This window comes from Balaenoptera ricei, chromosome 17, assembly GCF_028023285.1.
Source record: "Balaenoptera ricei isolate mBalRic1 chromosome 17, mBalRic1.hap2, whole genome shotgun sequence".
Lineage (NCBI taxonomy): Eukaryota > Metazoa > Chordata > Mammalia > Artiodactyla > Balaenopteridae > Balaenoptera > Balaenoptera ricei.
In genome coordinates this window covers 34,710,127-34,735,491 of record NC_082655.1, presented here as the reverse complement: position 1 = coordinate 34,735,491, position 25,365 = coordinate 34,710,127, and the positions used below count along the sequence as shown (strand labels likewise).

The window sequence follows — 25,365 nt, the reverse complement described above, 5'->3', positions numbered from 1 at the left end:
TTCAACCTTTTGTAGTTTTCACACATTTTTTAATATGCTAATTGTAATCCTGAAAATCAGGTAAGAATCCTAACCCCAAAGTGCTGATCCTCAAGGAGGCAGAGCTTACACCAGGATGTTAATACAGAAAACCTTATTACCAAAAAACAAAGTCTTGCTAAATTAAACAGTGAAGTTGGTGACACAGCCAACTTACGTTTGGTTGCAAGCTCCATCTCACTGGAGACTGGAGCAACTCTGCAAATTATACTTTGAAAAGCACTGTTCTAGACAATAGCATTTTCTTCTAAGTATCTCTACTTATTAAATACAGGGATTGGGGAAATCCTGCAGTTTGCTCTTTGAATTTTTATATTACCATAGATCTTAAACCTCTCACTCCCCAGACATTGTAATTTGAGATGGAAAAAAATAGTACAATCACAGCCATTTATGAAAATAAGTGTGGCAGTAACAGAGCAAACTGGTAAATTGTCAATTATAGTAGTTTAAACAAGATTAAATCATTAATCTAGAATAAAATAGTATAAAAGTATAAATATACATTGACGTTCTCCCACTGTAAACATATATAACTGTGATTATCATTGTTTCCATTAAACAAGGAAAGAATTTGTATGTGCTTGTTACCTGTAGAGTACTTACTTGTATGAGTGCCTTTGTTGGCATTTTGGATACAATCTAGATTTGGCAGTTTTTCATTGGACAAAAAAGCTTGTGCAATGGCTGTATAAAAACTTCGTGCTACACCACTGCCCTCTCCTGGTTCATCCTTAAATGTAACTTTCACCCTATGTACAGCCATAGGTGTAGTAGCACATCTTCGACCAAAGTGATTGTTAAGTTGCCTCATGGTCTGCTGAATAAGAAGATCTCGATCCCGATCAACCTATTAAAACACAACAAAAAGTAGTAAATTCAGTGTTGGAAACCACCTTGAAATTTTTCTATGTAAAATCTGAAAATCTAAGTTTAGCTTTTCCTTGACAGCTGAAATAGCTACGAAGTATTTGGGTTCTCAAAAGCTTATATTCCAAATAACACTCTGAATCATACAAGAATATCTTACATTAAATCAGGATAATGGAATTTAACTCAATTATAACATTTTCTTAAAAGGTCTACTCATTTGGTAATATAGCAGGATAAATTACAAGTAGATCAAAGTGTAAATTTTTTTTTTTTAAATAGTGAATCCTAGAAAAAAATCATAGGCTATTCCTTTGGTGGCAGAATACCATAGCAAAGTAAAAGAAAAATGACAAACGGGGAAAAACATTTGCACCTTCTATTACCGACAAAGATTCATGCGTAGTGTATATATACACTTAGCATTTCTAAAAAAATTGAGGAAAAAACACTTTAATAGGAAAAATGGGCAAGAAATATCAACAAACAGTTCCCAGAAAAAGAAGCAGCCATAATATATGAAATATATGAAACAAAGTTTAACTTTGCTCATAATAAGAGAAATACAAATTTAAATTATACATAATGCCTATCAGATTGGCAAAAATCTAAAAATTTGACAACAGACTGCTGGCAAGACTTTGGAAAATCAGGCATTGTTGTGTTGATGTTGAAAGTGCAAAAATATACAGACATTATGTAGCGGTATCTGCCAATATTTGCTGAAATTACATATACACATGCCCTTTGACCCATGTCTATCTATCTTATCTCACAGACACGCCAGCCAAATAGAGAAACACACATAAGGCTATTCATCACATCTCTATTTGTAACAGCAAAAGACTGGAAACAAACCCAAATGTCTATCAAAAGGAAACCGGTTGAAAAAAATTGATACAGCCATAAAATGTGGTGCTAACACTAGGTAGCTGGAAAAAAAGAAGGCAGAACATCTCTCTCTATATATAGCCATGGCTTTCTCTCTAGGATATACTGTTAACTGGGAAAAGCATGATGGAGTAAAATGTATAATAGCATGCTCAGGGTGGGAGTGGAGGAGAGAGATGCGTAATGAATACACACACACAGGATTATATATTTTTTGAAAGTGGGAGGGAAATAAGCTAAAAACAAAAACAAACAAAAACCTGAAAGGGGGCAGGGGGAATACAAAGTAAGAGACAGGAATGGAAATTAGATTTCTCTGAATACAACCTTCTTCTACAGAGTTGACCTTGCAACTGTAGATATTTTACATTAATTATGAAACATAACAAAGTCAAAAAAAGGAGAGAGCAATCCCTAAAAAGTGAAAGCAAAATGAACTGAAAGGCCCTAATTGTGTGGAGATGAGATGGTAGGTAGCAAAGCCTCACAAAAGGAATTATTTCAAGTGACTTTAAACAATGTACTTTGACTGTACATCTCCAATTGGATATGCTCTAAGAACAAAAACTGCAAATAAATCTTAAGCTATTTTCAATAATAATTTTGTTGGTAGTGGTGTTGATGTTATGATTCTAAGACTGTTGTATGCATGGTGTGGGATAAAAGCAAATGAGTAATTTTATCAGTGTTGCTGGGAAGCTGGATATTATTCAGTTCAGAAGAAAGGAAGTAAAGACTAAAAGGTGAAAATAAAACAAACTTGTGGTCCTAAATCTTGAATTTGAATTAGGAGTATCAGTATGAACTCATGAAATAATTTTCTTCTTCCTGTTTTGAAGGAGCATTTCCTACTAAAGGGCCTAGAAACAATGACAAACCCAACAGGCAGTGAGCAACCTAGAGCCCAGATTATAATCTCAAAATACAATTTCCTGCTAAAAGGAAGCAGGGCTTCTTGAAGAAATGGCTGATTTAAGGTCTGTGACAGAAAATAACAGAAAATGAGACATATCAAAAAGTAAGGAAGTTGTCAAAGATTGGACTCTCGCTAGCCACAGAAAAGATAATTTGAGCATCAATGAAATGAAGCACATCCAGTTTTAATCCATGTGTTCATAATGATACTTAAACGAACAAACCCATTGCTCATCATTACAGGACATTGGGAAATCAACTGCCAGAGATAGCCATTACTATAAATTTGGTGATTACCATTTATTTTCTTTAAATTTTTAATTACATAGTATATATCCCCCTAAACAAAATTGTTGTTTTTAAATTTTATATAAATAGCATACTATATGTATAGGATAAGAAAATCTAAATACCTTTACCTCTAGTGATAAATCTCTTGACTGCTGATTTCTCAGTTTTTCCATTTCTCTACGGAATTTTGATTCTTTTACCTCAAAACCACCCAATTCAGTTAGGATCTTAAAAAAAACAACAACAAAACAAATGCATGACAGAATTATTCTCTGAAATATGTTCTTATCCGGCAGAATAGAATGTAAAGTGCTCAAAATACATACTGATCCAGGTTCTGCTCCAACATCTTCCATGAATACCCTGCCGAACAGTTCTAAAGAAAGGCGCCAACGTCCTAGCAGCATATCATGGGAAATGACCATTCCCATGAAGCTACATTGTGGCCTGTAAGAAGTTTGAGGGGAGAGGGGGAAGCAGTTTAGGCAACTCTAAAAATTTCCTGGTTTCTGGTCAATAACAGTAATTACTTGGTCTTTTAATATTCTGAGATCTTAAGTAATTCAAAACCACATCCTCTCTAATGGAGAACTTTTCTATAGCTACTCGTTCCTTGGAGAACTTCTTATTTTTACTCCATTATTCCTTCTGTCCTTTACGTAAGGATACACATCCCCCAGCTGGCTTCTCTCTTCATCTTTAATTTTACCTCCTCTCCTTAAAGTCCAATGTCTGTCTCCACTAGATGATTCCCAGACCCCTCTTTAGTTCACAATGGACCAGAATTTCATTGTGTGAAATATATCCACTTCAATCATACTTAACTCATACTCAACATGGTGAAACTGAATATGGCCTCTTCACCACAGTGACAATGCCTCCTGATTTCTTTCAATAGTACCACCTATTTTCCTACTGCACGGACTTGAACAGATTTTAATTTATTCTTCCCTTGGTCCCTCCAGAGTGATCAAGTCCTTCATAAGTTTTCTTTTCCTAACCATGGTTTCCTTTTCATCCCCAAAGGCAATATTCTACTTCAGCCCCCTTTTTAACAACTAGCCAGAAGGAGTAATAGCTTGTCTCTCTACCTCTAATTCTTCTCTCCCTCAATCTATCTGCTTCTACACATTCGAACTATCTCAGCTCAAATCATATTGTCTCTAGGAAGCTTGGGCCATCCCAGTCCCTAATTCTTCCTTGCCTTTTATGGTTGTTAGACTGTGTACATAAGATGTATATAGTTGCCTAAACTAGTTTAACTCCTCCTAAGCAAACCAAAAAGAAAAAAAAAAAAATCTGACATTACATAACCAAAAATCATACAGCATAAAGCAGACACTCAACAAATCATTAGGTGATTAGCCATACTGAGTCACAGTATATACTGGGCAAATTTTTACTGGGAAAGCAAAGAACCTACCTCTTGCAAGAGATTTACTAAATGTGAACCTGGCAAAGGAGTGAGCCCAAACAAATGTGAAAGTCACAAATCTATAAAGCTCTTTTTTTTTCACATGCATGTTCCCCTCCCATAGCTGAGCTCCTGCTAACAAGTGTATAATTGGCAATTTGACATGGATATATACTTTAATTCAGTACTGAACGTTAAAAACAGAGTCAGAATTTCTTCAGTAAAAGGAGAAAATCAGAATGCCAATCAATGACAAAACAGTCACAAAAAAACAAAAATCCAGAAAACTCTAATATTTAAATATCTGATTATAAACTAGAAAAACACAAATAATATTTCATCCTATTATTTATATACAAATAAAATACAAAGAAAATTATAAATTTTCTAAATAAAAACTCTTACAAAAATTATAATAGCCATAAAGTAATAGCATAGAAAAACTATCTTCACTTAGCAAGTACCTGAACGATGTAAGAGGTGGCCCTTCACTTTCAGTCAGTCCTATTTCTGCAAGTAAACTGCTTTTCAACTGTGCAGCAAGATCGTGAGCAGATGGCCCTGGTTTTGAACTCTCAGCTTCTTCTGGCACCACATTCTGTTCTTCCCCTTCCTTTTTTTGCCGATTTTGCATGTTCGTTACATTTTTCAAATTGGCAGCATAAGACATTTTAGTTGGAAGAACCTATGAATTTTTACATTTAAATGTTAGATATTAAAAAACAAACTGACTAGATTTCCTTTTCAACTTACTAATACTCCACAGAGATCACATGGCAGTTAAATAATTCCCTTCTGGCACTTCAACTACAAAGATGCAATCTATTTCTTGTCTATCTGATTCCCATGGATGAGCACCAATTCCAGTGCATTTACCAGAGCAGCCTCAGAGAACTTTTATAAGTATCTTTATAATATCTATGGTTACTTAAGTGTCTTATGTACATAACATTCTCCTTTATCACTTAGATAATAAAGAAAATTCTATTCAAGTACATGTCTTCTATATGCCTGCTCTTAAATGGTGTTATTACTTTTTCACTGGAGAAACAGTACAGTATCATTTCAGGCTCTCAAATCAGACTTTCATCTAAAAACTAGATCTGTCACTTCACTAGTTGTATAACAACAGACATTCCCACGTGAAATTTATGTAATCTCTCCAAGCCTTACCCATAAAATCAGGATAATAATGTTTTCTACCCAACATGGTTGTGAAGATTAATTGAGACAGTGCCCAGGAGATAGAATTATCCAACAAATGTTAGGCATCATCATTAATATTACTTTATTTATTCCCATTCTAGACTCAAAAAGAAAAGTTACAAGCCAATATTATATATGCTCATATGTACAAAAATTTAAATATTCAGCAGAATTACAACAATCAACTCCGGAACAGGCAAACACAGCAAGTTAGTCTCAAAGCAGACTAATGACAGTGTTGGAATTCCTTTAATTATGTCATAAGGCAAGAATTTCTGATACTTCTGTTATTTGGGTAAATATAATATTCTGAATGCATTTCCAAAAAACTAGATGCTGGGATAAGCATTCAACTCACAAATATTACATTGCGAAGATTTTTACTATCTTACCTCAAGGCAGTTTCTATCCACTGTAACTTCCATTAAGCATTTTCCACTACTGGCAGATGAAGAATAAAGACCCTGACTTGGACGGCCAAAAAGATCCTCCTTTCTAGCATTTGGCTGGAATTTTAATAAAAATATTACAGTTACATTGAACACTTTAAAAAAGTAAATTCAACCAAAAAGAAACCTTAAGGCTGGTTTATGTGAATCACCTGCAACAGATGTGGCTGATCAGCCAAGGGGATGGCTTCAGCTAGAGGCACTTCAAATGGATTTGGGGGTATACACCCAAGGAACGTCATGGAGTCGGAGCGTCGGAAAAATGGATGGTTTTGGCCAGTTTCTGCAGGAAGAGAGTCATCATCCTTATCATTCAAAGTAGCACCTAAACATAAAGAGATAAAATGTTTTTTTAAAAAATTAATTATTGGGGAAGGGTAAAAGGATCTACATCTGCTCAATCCAAAATTCCTGTTATCTCTTTATAAAATTTTAATGCCACTCGAAAACAAGTTGATAGTCCAAAATTTTGATATTTTAAAGTGGTAATTCAAAATACTGGTTTAAAATGGTTACAATGATAAATTTCATTTATGTGTATTTTAACACAATAAAAACTTGCAAAAACTATTAGCAGTAACAAATACTGTTCCATTTTGTATTGGACAGACACTACCCACATCCACCTCTTCTCTCTCTAGAGATTTAGACCTGAATATAGCTAGTTTCCTAAGCATGTTCAGGACCTGGCTCACTGATGACTCCAAAAAAGGGGCTAAAATTTGAGCATTTGCTTACTTGTTAAGTTCTGATTCCTCTATAAGAAGATAAACAGAGGAATGTCTGGGCAGCTCATGCATCCCAACAGGAAATCAGCACACCAGCACCAACTCCCATTAATGGAATAAAACTTTTGTCAGTGCTTACAGTATGCTGTGAAAATAGCAGTGAGCTATGGCTGGGTTCTCAAAAAATAGCAGTTAAAGTTAAGTTGTCTTTCCCAGGCCTAAACAAAGTACTACGTGATAAAAAGAAACAGGCAAGCGGACTATCTGACCCCACTGGAAAAGTATTTTAATTCTACTTGAAATTATACCTGAAAGCTACAACTAAGAGTGTAGAAAATCCCCAAATTTCTTGAATTTGGAATATTTTCTCTCTTTTTTATTGCATTAACTGTTGAGTTTTGATGAAATAGGGAGTTATAACTGATATTTTCCATTTTCTTGACTCAGTCTATTTTGCATCAATATTAGCAAAGGTTCTGCTAAGACTTTATTCAAATGTACGTAGTACCAACACACTTAAGAATAAAGGTAAACATAAAATTAAGAGAAATGCAAAGGAGATACAACGTCAAAACAGAAAAATATTGACTGTTGAAAAGTTTATAATATTTCTTTAACTCATCCTTATTTATGAAGTAATTAACGCAAGGATATATAAGGAAAAATGGACAGAAAATGCAAGGAACGGGACATAGAAAAGAAAAGAGAAATTCCCACCCAGACAGAAAATAATGAAGTTAAAAAGCTTGAAGGGGAAATACTGAGGCAGCCATTTCTTGAAGTAGATTAGCAGATTTTCTGTACACTAACTTTGATTGGTGTCATCATCATTTTCATGTTCTGAATCTTCATTATCAATACCCAGTTCCAAGAGTTCTCGTGTCCTTTAAAAAGACAAGTGAGTCATTTTACATGAAGTATTTTGTGCTATATGAACAGGAGCAAAGGTGATGCAAAAAATACTGGAAAGGTTAGTTTAGTATCTAACCAATTTCAAACACTGGGATAAAGTTTCAGACTCTGGGAATGGTAGACTAATCAGCCAAATGTACTACAACTACAAAATAGGTTCAACAGAAGCAAAAGGCTAATCACACCAAGAAATAGTGAGTGCTTACACAAACTCTAATAGAAAACATGATAAAACAATCAGGACAAACTACCTCAAAGCATAAAGCTTAACTGGATTCTTAGGTTTCATGTTTTAAGTGAGGAGTAGCTTTGGAGAGCGGCTGGATGGACTCAAGCCCACCTGCCCACATGAAATGTTCCTGTTTGCGATGTTCTCCTTACTCCAAAAATCAGACAATGTACTAATGGAGACCACAGCAAGTATTTCTTAAAACAATCTCACGGCAAGTATGGCTACCTTTTGCGTTCCAGCTGAGGTGTATCCAATGTTGTCTGCTGATTCATTGCTTTAATCCAATATATAAGGGCTTGAAAAACATATGCCACATGCTTCAATGAGCAAACATCCAAAACTGGAAGAACATCAGAATGCTCATCATTATGAGACCGCATTAAAGACAGAGCATAATTTAGGAAGTCGCCCCGAGCAGACATCATTCCTTGACGGGCACTAAGCAATGTGGCACGTCTATAGGAGTAAAAAGAAATGAAGATGTTTACAAAAAGAACACAAATGTGAAATTTACCACTGTTATAAATATGCAAAATTAGGAACTGAGACTATCCATAAATAAAAACTCATTACGCCTGGGCTCTGCCTTAGAAATATAACCATTGTATATTACTTACAGTACTGTATACATTTATAAAGGAAAGAAATTCCAGTGTCCTCTGGATTGGCAGAAGGTACTCCTTCCCTAGAGACAATGGTTCTCAAACTTCAGTGTCCACCAAAATCACCTGGAGGGCTTGTGAAAACAGGTTGTTGGACCCACCTCTATAGTTTCAGTAAGAATGGGTTAGGGTAGGACCCAAAATTTATATTTCTAACAAGCTCTTAGGTGATCTTGATGCTGCTATTCTGGGAACCACACTTTGAGAACCTAAAAGTGTGCCTAAAATGACACCAAAGGCACAAGCAACAAAAGAAAATAAAGAGCACTGGACTTTACCCAAATTAAAAAACGTATGTCCTTCAAACAACACCTTCAAGAAAATGAAAAGACAATCCACAGAATGGGGCATAATTTCTGCAAATCCTGTTATCTGAAAGGAACTTGTATCCAGACTATATAAAGAACTCATAAAATTCAATAATAAAAACAGAGGCCAATTAAAATGTGTAAAACATCTAAATAGACATTTCTCCAAAGATACACAAGTGGCCAATAAGCACATGAAAAGATGCTCATTATCATCAGCCATTACAGAAATGTAAATCAAAACCACAATGAGAAACCACTTCATACCCACTAGGATGGCTATAATCCAAAAGACATATAATAACAGGTGTTGGCAAGGATGTGGAGAAATTAGAAACTTTATACTCTGCTATTGGGAATGTAAAATGGTGCAGTCACACTGGAGAACAGTCTGGCGGTTCCTCAAAAGGTTAAAGAGAGTTACCATATGATCCAGCAATTCCACAACTAGATATATATACCCAAGATAATTGAAAACACATTATCTACACAAAAAACTGTACACAATCTGTTCATAGCAGCATTATTCATAATAGTCAAAAGGTGTAAACAACCCAAATGTCCATCAACTTATGAATGGAAAAACAAAATGTGACATGGAATACTAGGAAATAATGTATTGATACATGCTAAACATGGATGAACCTTAAAACCATTATGCTAGGCAAAAGAAACCACATATTGTATGATTCCATTATATGAAATGTCCAGAATAGGCAAATCTATAGAGACAGAGAGTAAATCAGTGGTTGCTTAGGATTAGAAAGTAGGGGGAAAACGAGAGGTGACTGCGAATAGGTATGGGGCTTCTTGTGGAAACGAATAAAATATTCTAATATTAATTGTGATGATGGTTGCACAGCATACCCAGAACTGTGGACCTGTATACTTCAAATGCGTGAACTGTATGGTATATGAACTACATCTCCATAAAGCTATTAGAGTCAGAGTGGGAGCAAGACAGAAAAGGGAACCCTATCACCAATGAAAATCTATTATCAGAAATCTGTGTTCTTTGGCGTAGTGACTAGCCTAGTGAAGACAAGGCTTGTGTCTGCTGGTGGAGCAGGCTTCCTAGGACAGGAAAGCTGCTGCCTCTCAAGTCTTTATCTCTAATCCAGGTCTCTTTGCCAAGCATTCAATTTTGCATACTAAACATTTCCACTAAATCCTCTCCCAGTTCTCAGCATGTTCAAAAAGCAGGTATGTCCACTCTACTCCTCTAGATTTTTCTTTTAATTTTCATATTAGTTATTCAGAATCTACATTCAGAAGATGTAAATTCTGTCTCCTCCCTGCTCCATCCCCCAACACGACCCTAAGTTCTGTTTGTATGATTTCAGCACTCTCTCCTCACTGGCCTTCACTGCCCTACTTCGGTAACTATTACTTCTCTTGTAGCCTCCAACCATAGTCTTGTTAAATTTCCTAAGCAGTCTCCTAGACCCTTGTCTTTCCTCCATTTATGGTCCACCCAAAGTAGCAAGGTTGTTTAGCCTGAGCCAAAGCTAGAAACAAATTCTAGGACTTCGGCTTCAGGGATGGGACATTTTCACTATATAGCACTGCCACTAATCTAGGTTCAATGTTTGGGCTAATTTCTAGTCCTGAAAAAGGTCATTTTATAACTGAATAGAAAGAACACAATAAATACATAAACAAATATACTTTAATTATGATTCAGCAGGCTGGAGGAGGTAGAAAAAGAAATTTGATTTTAGAAACCAAAGAGCAGCTTAGGTAATTACACAGACTTTCTCCTTTCCAAGTACAAAGTATATTCATATTTAATCATGGTCAAAATAAGTCTTTCTATGAATATATGCCTTTCAAGGGGGGAGGCCTGGGGAATGAGACAAGGCTGTAGACCAACTACTTCAAAAATGAGAAGAATTTAGTATCAGATTCCTACAACATGAATGAATTTTTTAAAAATAGCTTGGATTATAACTTATTTTGCTTCAACTACACAACAATTTAAAAGAAGTAATGCAAGGCACGTATTTCCTCCTTTACAAAAGAGTGAGGTCTTATGTAATAGCAATCAAAAAGCTCTAAACTTCTAGGCTATAAGGGTTCTGTCTAAACATACAAGCATAAACAAAGAATTTCATACCGTCTGCCTTCAAGCGTTCGTAAACTAGCCTCTTCTCGTGCAGTCATCCTTTCTCTGCGAGCTGAGTTCTGAGAAGCATGAAGAGGATGATTGGGATGTCCCGGATCACCAGCAGATGCTAATGCAGAACCATAACGTAATTGAGCTTCAGTAGAATCCATAATACTGACCATCCAGTTCCAAGTGGGAATAAGCTTTTCTTCTACATAGTTCTACAAAGACCAAACTAAAACAGTTAAAACTATCCAGATAAAGTTAAGTTCGATAGAGTAGTATGATATAGACATTTAAGTACTTGTAACATTAATTCCCATTATACTGGAATTCTCATAACAGACAGCCAAAAAATATATTTGAATGAGTAACTTTGCAGTGGTTTCATACCTGTAAATTTACTGCATCTTGGTAAGTCAATTTCACAGCTGCTGGAATCTGAGAGTATACTAGGTGATTATACTTAGGAATAAGCCCCATCAAATCCGAGATTTGTCTGATGACAATGCTATAAGCCCTGGCTAAACTGCTTGCAGATGTTAAGTAGCTGCTGGCATTGCTAGCTTCCAAAGCAGCTGCTGCAGCTGCAGCACTCGTGCTGATGGTACCACTCCGGCGTAAGTTGGAAGGATCAATATAAATCAAACCTGCTGAACTTGCTATAAGGGAAAAAAAAAAAAGGACAACCACAATAAGCTAATGTTAGTTGCTAATTGTGTTTCACTAACACTATATATTTAAATAAACTAAAAGATCAATTACATTAGTAAATGTGGTAAATGAGCATTTTCTTAAACCACACTAATTTAGGGAAGAGAATTTTGTATTTGAACTCAGCAAATCAATGAAGAACTATTCTGAAATTATTTAATTTGTTCTCTAGAGGAACATGCATAATTTTTAAACCTTAGGAACACCAAGTTTACGGACTTGCCTGCTGGTGTGGATGTGCTAGAAGGGGCTGTGCTAGCTGCCCGCTGGTGCTGGGTGTTGCGGACAGCCCACTGCATGGAACGGGGAGCTTGGGCAGCACCGTTGGCATGGGAGCTATTCGTGGTTCTCTCTAATGGCTCATCAAGCATAAAGGTCTCCTGTTCTATGTCGTCACTCTGACTACTGCTGCTATCAGAATCACTCGAGTCATTTGATTGCGAATCATCTTCAGAAAAGAAGGCAGGAACACTGCTCGCACCTAAGTTTTTAATGTTTAAAACCAAAATCATTGTGAGTTTGTTGATATCTAAAATTACAGTGTACCCCCTCATTCAGGAAAATATACATATTAAACAGAATGCCAGACTGTATCCAATAGTCCACAAAACCCATCATTGAAATAGTTCAGCTAGAACTCTTAAATGAACCTTAGAAATAATCTATTATTTAAAAACCAGAAAAGCAAAAAAAAAAAAAAAAAAAAAAGTCATTGAAATAATAATCTTCACTAATATCTATGGAGAAATGGATGAAGTTAATAAAAGGGTTAGCTACCCCTGTGCATATTATATATACTGAGCACAGTTTAACCCATTCTACACACACAGCCTTAGTATAAGCAAGAAAGTTGCTAAGAGAAGGTAACATACCTGCTTCTGAGCCAGCAGTTGCTGCAGTGACAACACTTCTACGCCCACTAGCATTATCTTGGTTGCTATGGTTACTTTCACTGTCACTTTCTGTTTCAGCTGCTGCTAACAAGTCCAGCTCCATGTCACTCCCTAGCAAATATATTTAAATAATAAGAAAAGGTACAAACTCACTGTGGATCAAGTCAGGCTGATAAGCTAGAATATCGAGAGGGTGGGAACTGCGAGGGGTCGGGGGCGCAGAGAGAAGTGATAACTACTAGAGTATGCACGACTGCCCGCTTAGCAGAAGAATGACCAGGTAAACTATGGTACTCAGTAGACACAGATTCAAAATCTGGCCTGCAGAGCCTTAGGTAAAAAATGTTAGGCAGGAGGACTCCAGCCAGTGGACAGAGCTCTGGTAGCTCCACTGCTCCATTTTCATCTGCTTTACATATTGGGATTCCAAGAGGGGAAGGTTAAACATGTGTATCCTTCGTATTTCACATACACGTCAAAACATATTAAGTTATAAATTTTCAGTATGTGCAGTTTATTGTATGTCAATTATACCTCAATAAAGCTGATCCCCAAAAGTCCATCCTATGGCTACTAATAAGAATGGTTATGATGACTATGTAGCAAAAAGGCCAAAGTCAAAAAACAAACTAAAAAATTTACACATACAATATCTAAAAGACATGCATGGGAATGGGGCAGTACAGGGGAGGACTGAAAGTGAAAATACGAACTGTTAGCATCTGGGTGGGATTATGGGTTATTTATTTTCCTTTTCTCTAATTTTCAAATGTTATGTGGTTATGATTATTTTAATTTCTAAAAGCCTTTTAAGAAGAAAGTGTAAACCAAAAGGTAAAAGGAAAGAGGATACATTATTTTCTACATGTAAATATATAAAAGTATATATATTTATGTCTACATATGTATATAGCTACCTCCTCAAATTCTGATACTACAGAATCCCCTGGCATAAATATGAACATTTCACTACACATCAAATACACTTTTCTATTAATATCTCTTAAAAGTACCCGACTTTCTCATACTGAATGATTTCTCAAATAACCTGCATACCGTCTTCATCATGCTCATCGTGTTGTCCCTCTGCCTCAGCATTTTCTTCCCCATGTTCTTCCTGTTCATCATGATGATCCTCTTCTCCAGCCACACCCTCCACCACCTCAACCTAAATCCAGATCTTATTTGTAGACCATCAAAGTACATAATAAACCCACATCTCTACCAGTACTTCTCCACGGCATTCAGTAAACTAAAATACAAAGATCCCTAACTATAGGGAATTGTAACACTAAGCAGTTTTCAAAATTTTCAGTTGCTAGTGATACTTTGGTATCAAAAATTATGCCCACATATCCCAAAGTTTATGATTACTGTCCATACACAGAACCTTAAAATTATAAGTATAAAAATTGTATTGGGAGTATATGTTTTTTTAAACTTCTGCAATTATAAAATTTATATAATAAATATGCAGTACCCTGTCTACCTTCGAATACATTGCACAAAACTACTAAAACCTTTTTTAACATTGAGAATATCTTTTCTATGAACCCTTAAGTAGAACAGGTTTATGTTTCTAATTTTTTATTATCCAGTAAATCAAGGATTACTAACATATTTTAAGATGTATAACCACAAATGAGAACATATAACAAAAGTCTAAAAGGTGGAAGCATATAACATGTAAGCTATTATTATCAATAGTAGTTAAGCTATTATTAATAAACTTCTTGTGACTACTTTCCCCTTCCCTCCCAAATAAAAGCCTCTCATCTACCACAGTTAAAACAATTAAAACCACCTCTTCCACATCTGCTGAAACAATATCATCCTGTTCTTCATCTCTGCCCCGAACAGGCTGTGACTGGCTGATGCGCCTCTGCTGTGGATTCCGGATGATGTAGGATGACTGAGATTGACTGGAGCTGTAAGGAATCAGGTTATGAGCACACTGCTGCCACACCTCTGATACACAGCTCAGACGTTTATGCTTCTCAGTGTTATTCAACGTGATTCACTTGCTAGGATGCTATTTTAAATCTGACCTAAAATTTCTTGGAAACCGACAATAATTAATCTATGGTATATCAGATAATATGAACCCCAAAGAAATCATTTTACCAGAGATTTAACTTATAAATCTCAGAATTGTTTTTACTTTTTTTAGTAAGGCATTTCAAATCTGTGTTAATGCACATACTTTTATGAGTCCTTCCCACTGAAGTATTTCTACGGGGAAAATTTTTCCTTTTCCAGTGCTAAACTTTTCAACTTCCAAAGGCTCTGAAAGCAGCATTCATCCACTAATGAAAGTGTGCTGTGACCTACTCTTTTTAAAAGACTTGACTGACATGACCTACTTTGCATCAATCAGCTTATTAACCACTGACCTGCTGATGAGTATTGGGGAAAAAGTAAGTTCAAAAAGTATGATTTTAAAATAGAATCATAACAAAAGATGACTGGTGGCAAAATTTCACTTTCTTAAAAATGTGACTTGGAAACAGCCAAGAATGGACAGATGCCTCCGTTATAAAAGAGGAGAACCAGAGAATGCAGTTTAAAATGCAGGTCAGAGATCAGAAGATGGTTGTTTAATAACCCTGTGACCTAACTATTATACTTTATTTACAGATTAAGAAACACAGTCTAAAAGAGATGAAAGGACCTTTAAGTGTTTACACTGATAGTGTTCTTTCCTCACCTCAGCGGCTCTGAGAAATGAAAATCAAACCAGTTACACGTGAAAAGTCAACTTAGACACTCTGCTTTCAAATAAACAGAAATTTGCTGTTTAATACTAGAAATTTAAGTAACTGGTAATTCAGACAGTGGATTGAAGAGGCTAAAAGAAAATCTGAAGAGATAACACATGGTAACTGGTCTTAATTCAGTGATCACTTTATAAAGTATAAATATATCAAAGCACTGTGTTGTATACCCAAAACTAATATTATATATTAATATTTTTGAAAAAGGGAAAATATAAATAGATAAGGATATTTCCAAGCACTAAGATTTCAACATTTTCAATATTAAAAAATAAAAGTTAACATTATGTCAAGCCACAGTCAATGAGTATTTCTTCTTTAAAAAAACAGCCTGGAACAAACATCCACAAGACCAACAGTATTCTCAAAGCAGTTACTTTAAGAAGTTATGAACTTAGTAGGTAGGATACCGCCAATACACAGAACATATTGTAACTCCCCATTTAGAAATGAGCTTCAGTTTTCTTCACACCATGATTTAATTTCTTCCCCACTTCCTGGCACAATGAAGCACCACAGTCCTGAAATCCAGTCCTAACAGAAGTTGTTAAAATACTTTCAAGTTTTGGGGACTCCTATTCCCAGCAGTTTGCCAGATTGTGCAGAGAAATCCCTCTTGCTACAGAACACCTAAAAATACTAAATAAAATATTTAAACAAAAACAAAGCACAACTATCCTAGTGATAATGGTGCCACCATTTACACCAGAGGTATCTGCTGATGTCTCTTAGGCTAGAGTTTCAGGAGCCATAGATTTCACAGGAAAAGGTCTGGGGTCTAAGCAAAGTAGAAGTTTCGTCATAGAAATCCCCTCCTTTGTCCCCCCTCACATACATAAAGCCAAATATAAATCAAGAAAGAGCAACAGGTTTCAAGAGATTTACCTACATCAGCCATGGCTAGATGGGGACAGGAAAAAGTCTCTTCAGACAACTTCTGATTACAAGGCGGCACCCGTGAGAGTTTAGGACTGCAATTCGTGCTATGAAGTAGGGTGGGCTTCGGTGTTGGTTAATCCAATGCATCAACACTATCAGTAAGCACAAAGCAGCAATTTCTCTCTCTACTCTGCCATCTAATATACAGGGATATAGGAAAAAGGAAAATATCTATCTAGAATTACCTCCAAATATCTCTAAACTTTAACAGCTGTGTGACCTTGAACAAATTATCTAACTGCTCTGAGCCTCAGTTTCCTCACTTCTAAAATTAGGATGATAGTGGGTATCTATTAGTTATTGGGAAAATTAAAAACAGATTTTAGATTAAATACGTATATGATGCTTAAGAAAGTTCCTCGAGTTCATACTAAAATTTCAGTAACCGCTGTTATTATGAGATGTGGTTCTCTTTTTCTTTTTTTTTTTTAAGTTTTCATCTGTTTATTAAAACAAGATGTGTCTAGGAGTTTAAAATACACTGGACACCATTATCCTTTGTGAGTAATGCAGAGAGCCATTTAAAACGAAATCAACGTCACCATATTTTGTAACACTGGTCTATTAAGAGTGAATCCCTACCCACATTCCTAGACTGTAAACAAGGGTAGAACACATTAGGGATCATACATAATAGACAAAACCCTTAAATTGTCTTATTTGCTTTATATAATCAATGCATATTTAAGCAAAACTGAATTCCTTATTAAGCAAACATTTTTGCATAAGCTGCCTTCTCTTTATCTTTCTGTGCGCCTTTATCTTTTGACTTTCAGCAAATTCTGCCTGGATAGCTTTATCCTCTGGTGCTATCTCCTGAGCTTTCTTAAGATCAGCCAATGCTTGATCATATTTCTTTTAGTCCTTTCCATCCTTGGGCTCTACTGTACAGTGCTTTGGTATTTGCTGGATCTATTTCAAGGGCCTCCAAACAACTGTCGACTGCTCCCTGCCAATCGGACATCTTCAGTTTGCAAGCGCCGATATTCAGCACACAGCTCAAAGCGACAGGCTGCAGCTTTGCTCTACTTGTGTTCTCAGTAGCAGCCTTCGAGCCTTCCACATACCTTAAAACTTTTGTGTATTTTTTAATGGCCATCTCCCAGTTCTGGGATTTGAAGAAAGTATTTCCAATGTTTTTTAAGTCTTCCATTAATTAATAAAATTTTATCTACATCTTTTAAATCTATGTCTGCATCCTCGGGGAAGTCTGGATGACTGTCACCAGATCCATCCTTTGGGAATATTCTCCAATCATCCCCTCCCTTCAGTTCTCCACATTCTGCAATAACGCACCATTTGGCAGGTAGAGTAGAAACAGATTAATTAATAAGGACAGAAGAGTTTTAAAGAGGTGGAGGGAAGCAACATAAAAAAGCAAAGCTATTCAACTCAAGACTTTACACTCAATGGAGTGATATACACCAGCGGTCCCCAACCCCTGGGCCGAGCACCGCTCTTGGTCCGTGCGGCCCTTTAGGAACCGGGCCCGAACAGCAGGAGAGGAGCAGGGAGTAAGCAAAGCTTCATCTGGGGCTCCCCACTGCTGCTCGAATTACCGCCTGAACCATCCCCCCCAACCCCCCACTACCGGTCCGTAGAAAAACTGTCTTCCACGAAACCGGTGCCTGGTGCCAGAAAGGTTGGGGACCGCTGATATACACCATCTACCATCCAAGATACGGGAAATCCCAGAGACTGGTCAAGTGTGTACTTTTTAATACATTCTTGGAACACTGGTCAAAATACACTCTTATGAGGAGTGATTGTACTTTATTACAATGAAGGACTTCTATATTATATCAACAGTTGTAGAAAACATTAGCACTATTACCTCTTGATTATCATATGAGACCTTCTGGGAAGACATCAGAGATCGGCCAAAGAACCAACCAAGAAGAATGAAGAGGAAAGTTTAAGAGTGCACAATATTTTAATAAAACGACTAAAAAGCAGGGCAAGCTGACAAAAAATCTTGAAAACAGTAGGAACAGGCTATGGGCATTGTTTATAGATGAGATGATCCCAAAATCTGTTCAACAGATAAAAATTTTTATGTTCTGGAACAAAACCAAGGGAAGGGTACAAAGAATTCACCAGGTGATACCACATAAGTAAATGGGGGGCTCGTCACAGGGCCTCAGGATCAGAAGCGTCACATGAACACACAGAGGTTCTGCTCGCAGAACCACTGCATAATGAGACATGTTCGGCAAGTCTGAAAACATACAGCTTGATTTACTACAGTTTTCAGCAAATCCTGGAAGTATATCAGTGACAAGGGTACCATTGGAAAACTTCTATAGACAAACCTGGACTTTAGATTCCAGGGTGTCCTAGGAGACCAGACAATAAAGGCAAAGTTGGGATACATACTGGCATCATATGGAGTAATAATGAGAATAATGAGAGAGAGCAGACACTCAACAACAACACAGATGAAAACCAAAGAACAAGTCTTGGGAACTGGCCCAAATACTAAAGAAGGGCTTTATTAACACACAGTTGTTTTCCAGAAAAGAGGAATAAGGGTCTTCAGCTCCAAAAGATCCTTATTAAAACACTAGTAGCACATGCACACAGTAACAAAATCAGACTTGAGAAAACCAAATAAAATAAACAAGTATTTGCGAAAGATCTCTAAAACCTTGCAACTCAGAAGTGTGGCCCCTAAAGCAGAAGTATTGGCACTGTCCTACCTGAAGGTTCCTAAGAAATACAGAATCTCAGGCCCCACGCAGACCTCCAGAATCAGCCTCTGCATTTTAGTAAGATACCCAAGTGATTTGCATGCATATTAAAATTTGAGAAGCACTGTGATAAAAGACACCAGAACATTTTAGTTTCTAAGCATTCTGACTCAGCAAACTTAGAGCCTAGTTAGGGAAACTATCAAACAAACGGAAAAATGAGATTTAAGAATATGTAATCTTATAACTAGAAACATTTTTATTATTGAATTGTTTTAGCCTTATCCTATATAATATGGTTGTAGAGAATATTTTTAAATGCCACCATTCTGGTTGTTATTTAGATTATATAATAACAAGCTGCCCCCTAATCCAAGGCTTTGGACACAGAGCAAGTTAACAAGGCTTTCCATTCTTCAACTTGGCCTTATAGCAGGCTATATTTAAAGGTAAGAAAAACCAGAAAGTAATGAAGTACAGAAGTCTAAAGTAAACTTTCTTACCAGATTACTTTACTGGCATAAAAAAAATAGTGCTTTTCCAAACAAACAAACAAAAACCCCACAACTATAGATCTATTACTTTAGATGTGTAGACACATGTAGTTTTTAAAGTGCTTTTCACATGTTCCAAACTAAGTAAAATCTTTACTATTTGTTACACAAATGATCCTGTACAGGACCTGAGTGCTTATGCAAAGGTTTTAGTAACATTTGTGACATTTCCAGAGAAAGAATTAATCAGAATCTGTTACCAGACAGAAATTTACCTGCTAGACTGATCAGATGATGGTCGTGGTGGCAGTGGTTCCACTGAAAATAATTCCTCGCTGCCCTGCATGGCATCTATGCTGGTACTTGCCAGAGTAAAAGGTGCAGTTGGACGAGCAATACCCATTCTGACAGGAACAATCAGTGACTCTGCTACATTGCACAATTCTTCTACTGCGTAAGGTAACAGTGCTTGGAATACACGCTTACATTTTCCAATTGGTTGTGGAATAAAGTTGCTAGAGCAAAAAGGGAAATACAGGAATCTTCTGAATCCTTTCATATACAAAATTTTATCACTATCACAAAAAAATGTGAGCAAAATTATATAGAAGCCAAAATAAAAAAGAATGCCTTACTTTTTCTTTTTAGATGAAGCCATTTCCACACTAAGAATGACAAAAACTCTTGCAACCGATCGCAAAAACCTCATTGTCACAGCAATAGCTTCTTCTCTACGTCCCGGTGTGTACTTGTTTTGGAGTTCTTTCACTAGTGTACCTAGTAGAGTATCTAAAAGCTTTAAAAATAGTAATCCACTCTATTAATGTTGGGACATCTCGTAAGATGTTTAGACATTCATAAAGGAAAAAGTTCTAACACTTTTTCGATATTAACATTTCATAACAAAAACATCAAAATATATTTAACCAAAACAATTACAATGTCAGTGATTAATTTATGCCACATGCCCACCATGACTACGCTTAACCTACAGTGGTTCTCAAATGTCTGATCTCTTGTTTTTTAGTCTCAAACTCCTATGAGTATCAATTACTACTTAGCAGAACAATACCTAATATATCAAATCAGAGAAAGAATATATTTCACTCAGTACAGGGTACTTACCAAAACATCAGAGTAGACTCAAATATTTATATTAATATATTCATAATCCCATCCCTCTCACTTAACCATTACTTTCTAGTCGCATTTCTACACATGGTGTATCATAAAGTTACTAATTACAGAGAACACCCAATTCCACGTTGTTTTCCCTGTTGTTTTTTAAATGTTACTTAAAATAACCTTTATTTTTAAATCACTGCATTACATTTCAGTAAGTGGTTGACTTGAGTCAACAGTCCTCTATTATTGGATCCATAAGTGTTTCTGTTTTTCAATTTTGCATTATTCTGTGACAATTTTTTTCTTTCTCATATTGTAGATTATTTCTTTATGAAAACTTCTGAGGGCAATGTTAGTTTTATGGCTCTTGACACTGACAAGTTGTTTTCCAAAGGAGTACCAAATGCAATGCCACCTCATCAGTGTCCAAGTCTCATCAGCACTGGGTTTTATAGTTTACATTCTTTTCTAATTTCACAGCAAAAAGAGATATTTAAAAAAAATTCGCACTGAGTTACTATTAATTTTGAACACTGCTTCATACATTTTTATACTGTTGTATTTTTAATACACTCTAGGATTTTATTTAGAATGAAAGAAGGAGCTTTCATTGATTGATCTAAAATGAGAAATTTAAATCACCCCCAAAATTCCATTCCCCTTAATGTACTATTTAATTAGAGCTTATTGGTACTTGGGAGCTTGGATTAGTAAAATTATGGGAAACTACATAAAAAACATCCTTTTCATGTGCTTGTAAATAACTATTCAAAGGACTTACCAAAATATCTGCTGTACACTTGACTATAAGGCAGTGAGTGAAACAGTCCAACCGAATTGTGCCACTTTGCTGATTGAGGTATACTTGCTCTTCTGGCAAAAGATGGCCTATCCTGCTGCTGGCACTGAGACTTGAGGGAAAAGAAAGAATGCACTGTAATCGCCTACACTAACGTGGGAAATAAATAACTCTAAAAAAATTTTAATGAATACATACGGGTCTTTATTCTCCTGTGACCCAAACATAATCATAGATTTCAAAGCATTCCAGTCCTGTAGAACACGCTCCAAGGCAAGCTGGGCAAATCTTGGGGGTTCTAAATCATGATCAGGCATATCTGAATCTAAAAAGAAAAAGAAAAAGAAAAGAAATAGTGGGTAAGGCAGAAATAAACATACTGCTTTTCCTATATGTCATAACTGTCAAATTAATTCACCTTCAGGATTGGCTGTTTTTCGGTTACGATCCTCCCTGATTCGAGGAGGTCTGTACTGGCAATGCTCTACTGTCTGCCTCGCAACTGTCTGCACTAAAAAGAGTAAGAGGTGCTCTCCCCTGCAAAACAGCACATTGTTATGAGGAGGGGGAGAGGCTACTTACCTATGCTGTGCTTTTGCAACTCTATTTATGTCCTAAAAATCCCACTACTTGCCTGCTATTTGGCAGAGTGACCAAATTAGTAGCAGTGAGCAGGCGATAAAGTAGATCAAGCCGAGCAGATTTCTGTCCAGCAATTAGAGTTTTACATTTACATTTCTCCCAGCAATCACAATAGGCTGTTGGTGAAGTCCGTTTGAGTCTAGAAAGAATTCATACACAAGTACAAAAACAGAAATTTTTAAAAAAATACAAAGGTCTATATACAGAGGCATAACTCATTAAAACTCAACAGAACCCTTGTTAACTTTTAAATGCAAAGTGTAACTGTTAATGCAACAAGAAGGATTACTTTAGTGGTGTAAAGTCTGTAAAGCAACACATGAGAAGAGGTATCTTAACTGTCTTGTCAAACACCATTGTAGCATCTAGCACGGTGAGTGCACCTAGTAATAAGCATTCAGTAAGTAAGGTGATTCTCACTTTTAGATATTTAAAACAAGGAAGACAAACTTATTATTCAAAATTCAAGATGGCGGAGGAGTACAACGTGGAGATCACCTTCCTCCCCACAAATACATCAGAAATACATCTACATGTGGAACAACTCCTAAAGAACACCTCCTGAACGTTGGCAGAAGACCTCAGACCTCCCAAAAGGCAAGAAACTCCCCATGTACCTGGGTAGGGCAAAAGGGAAAAGGAAAAACAGAGACAAAAGAATAGGGACAGGACCTGCACCAGTGGGAGGGAGCCGTGAAGGAGGAGAGGTTTCCACACACCAGGAAGCCCCTTCGCGGGCGGAAACTGCAGGTGGAGGAGGGGGGAAGCTTCGGAGCCACGGAGGAGAGCGCAGCAACAGCGGAGCAGACGGCAAAGCGGAGAGATTCCCGCACAGAGGATCGGTGCCGCCCAGCACTCACCAGCCCGAGAGGCTTCTCTGCTCACCCGCCAGGGTGGGCGGGGGCTGGGAGCTGAGGCTCGGGCTTCGGAGGTCAGATCCCAGGGAGAGGACTGGGGTTGGCAGCGTGACCACAGCCTGAAGGGGGCTAGTGCACCACAGCTAGCCGGGAGGGAGTCCAGGAAAAAGGCTGGAACTGCGTAAGAGGCAAGAGACCATTGTTTCGTGGTGCGCGAGGAGACGGGATTCAGAGCACCGCCTAAACAAGCTTCAGAGAAGGGCGCGAACTGCAGCTATCAGCGCGGACACCAGAGACGGGCATGAGACGCAAAGGCTGCTGCCTGCAGCCACCAAGAAGCCTGTGTGCAAGCCCAGGTCACTATCCACACCTCCCCTCCCGGGAGCCTGTGCAGCCCGCCACGGCCAGGGTCCCGTGATCCAGGGACAACTTCCCCAGGAGAACACACGGCGCACCTCAGGCTGTTACAATGTCACCCCGGCCTCTGCCGCTGCAGGCTCGCCCCGCACTCCGTACCCCTCCCTCCCCCCGGACTGAGTGAGCCACAGCCCCCAATCAGCTGTTCCTTTAACCCCGTCCTGTCTGAGCGAAGAACAGACGCCCTCAGGCTACCTACACGCAGAGGTGGGGCCAAATCCAAAGCTGAACCCCAGGAACTGTGTGAAAAAAGAAGAGAAAGGGAAATCTCTCCCAGCAGCCTCCAGAGCAGCGGATTAAATCTCCACAATCAACTTGATGTACCTGCATCTCTGGAATACCTGAATAGACAACGAATCATCCCAAATTGAGGCAGTGGACTTTGGAAGCAACGATATATATATTTTTTTCCCTTTTTCTCTTTTTGTGAGTGTGTATGTGTATGCACCTTTGTGTGATTTTGTCTGTATAGCGTTGCTTTTACCATTTGTCCTAGGGTTCTGTCCATTTTTGGTTTTTTTTTAGTATAGTTTTTAGCACTTGTTATCCTTGGCGGATTTGGTATTTGGTTTGGTTGCTCTCTTCTTTCTTTCTTTTTTTTTTTTAATTACTTTTTAATTTTTTTCTTTTTATTAATTAAAAAAATTTTTATTTTAATAACTTAATTTTTTTCTTTCTTTCTTTTTTTCTCCCTTTTCCTCTGAGCCGTGGGGCTGATAGGGTCTTCGTGCTCCAGCCAGGTGTCAGGCCTGTGCCTCTGAGGTGGGAGAGCCGAGTTCCACCAGAGACCTCCCGGCTCAACATAATATCAAATGGCAAAAGCTCTCCCACAGATCGCCATCTCAACACTAAGACCCAGCTCCACTCATCCACTCAACGACCAGCAAGCCACAGTGCTGGACACCCTATGCCAAACAACTAGCAAGACAGGAACACAACCCCACCCATTAGCAGAGAGGCTGCCTAAAATAATAATAAGGTCACAGACACCCTAAAAAACACACCACCGGACGCAGTCCTGCACACCAGAAAGATAAGATCCAGCCTCATCCTCCAGAACACAGGCATGAGTCCCCTCGACCAGGAAGCCTACACAACCCACTGAACCAACCTTAGCCACTGGGGGCCTACAACAAAAACAATGGGAACTACGAACCTGTAGCCTGTGAAAAGGAGACCCCAAACACAGTAAGTTAAGCAAAATGAGAAGACAGAGAAACACACAGCAGATGAAGGAGCAAGGTAAAAACCCACCAGACCAAACAAATGAAGAGGAAATAGGCAGTCTACCTGAAAAAGAATTCACAGTAATGATAGTAAAGATGATCCGAAATCTTGGAAATAGAATGGAGAAAATACAAGAAACGTTTAACAAGAACCTAGAAGACCTAAAGAGCAAACAAACAATGATGAACAACACAATAAATGAAATTAAAAATTCTCTAGAATGAATCAATAGTAGAATAACTGAGGCAGAAAAACGGATAAGTGACCTGCAAGATAAAATAGTGGAAATAACTACTGCAGAGCAGAATAAAGAAAAAAGAATGAAAAGATTTGAGGACAGTCTCAGAGACCCCTGGGACATTAAACACACCAACATTTGAATTATAGGGGTCCCAGAAGAAGAGAAAAGAAAGGGACTGAGAAAATATTTGAAGAGATTACACTTGAAAACCTCCCTAATATGGGAAAGGAAATAGTCAATCAAGTCCAGGAAGCGCAGAGAGTCCCATACAGGAAAAATCCAAAGAGAAACACGCCAAGACACATATTAATCAAGCCATCAAAAATTAAATACAAGGAAAAAATGTTAAAAGCAGCAAGGGAAAAGCAACAAATAACATACAAGGGTAAATCCTGTAAGGTTAACAGCTGATCTTTCAGCAGAAACTCTGCAAGCCAGAAGGGAATGGCAGGACATATATAAAGTGACGAAAGGGAAAAATCTACAACCAAGATTACTCTACCCAGCAAAGATCTCATTCAGATCTGAC

At 37.4% G+C, this 25,365-nt stretch overlaps 1 protein-coding gene and 1 pseudogene across 1 annotated transcript in view; both read right to left on the bottom strand.

The window, feature by feature from the left end:
* UBR5 (ubiquitin protein ligase E3 component n-recognin 5) overlaps nt 1-25,365 on the bottom strand; it is a 141,078-nt gene that overhangs the window by 15,333 nt on the left and 100,380 nt on the right. Inside the window, exons 29-48 of the mRNA XM_059902338.1 lie at nt 22,087-22,233; nt 21,871-21,989; nt 21,651-21,777; nt 21,435-21,564; nt 20,164-20,324; nt 19,804-20,043; nt 14,436-14,559; nt 13,688-13,799; nt 12,611-12,742; nt 11,962-12,219; nt 11,418-11,686; nt 11,034-11,245; nt 8,173-8,403; nt 7,614-7,687; nt 6,228-6,400; nt 6,019-6,132; nt 4,885-5,105; nt 3,333-3,453; nt 3,135-3,233; nt 646-889 (exon numbers count right to left, since the gene is read on the bottom strand). Coding sequence (XP_059758321.1) covers nt 646-889; nt 3,135-3,233; nt 3,333-3,453; nt 4,885-5,105; nt 6,019-6,132; nt 6,228-6,400; nt 7,614-7,687; nt 8,173-8,403; nt 11,034-11,245; nt 11,418-11,686; nt 11,962-12,219; nt 12,611-12,742; nt 13,688-13,799; nt 14,436-14,559; nt 19,804-20,043; nt 20,164-20,324; nt 21,435-21,564; nt 21,651-21,777; nt 21,871-21,989; nt 22,087-22,233 — 3,308 coding nt within the window. The remainder of the gene's footprint in view (nt 1-645; nt 890-3,134; nt 3,234-3,332; nt 3,454-4,884; nt 5,106-6,018; nt 6,133-6,227; nt 6,401-7,613; nt 7,688-8,172; nt 8,404-11,033; nt 11,246-11,417; nt 11,687-11,961; nt 12,220-12,610; nt 12,743-13,687; nt 13,800-14,435; nt 14,560-19,803; nt 20,044-20,163; nt 20,325-21,434; nt 21,565-21,650; nt 21,778-21,870; nt 21,990-22,086; nt 22,234-25,365) is intronic.
* On the bottom strand, nt 17,051-17,654 carry LOC132352075 (peptidyl-prolyl cis-trans isomerase D-like; annotated as a pseudogene).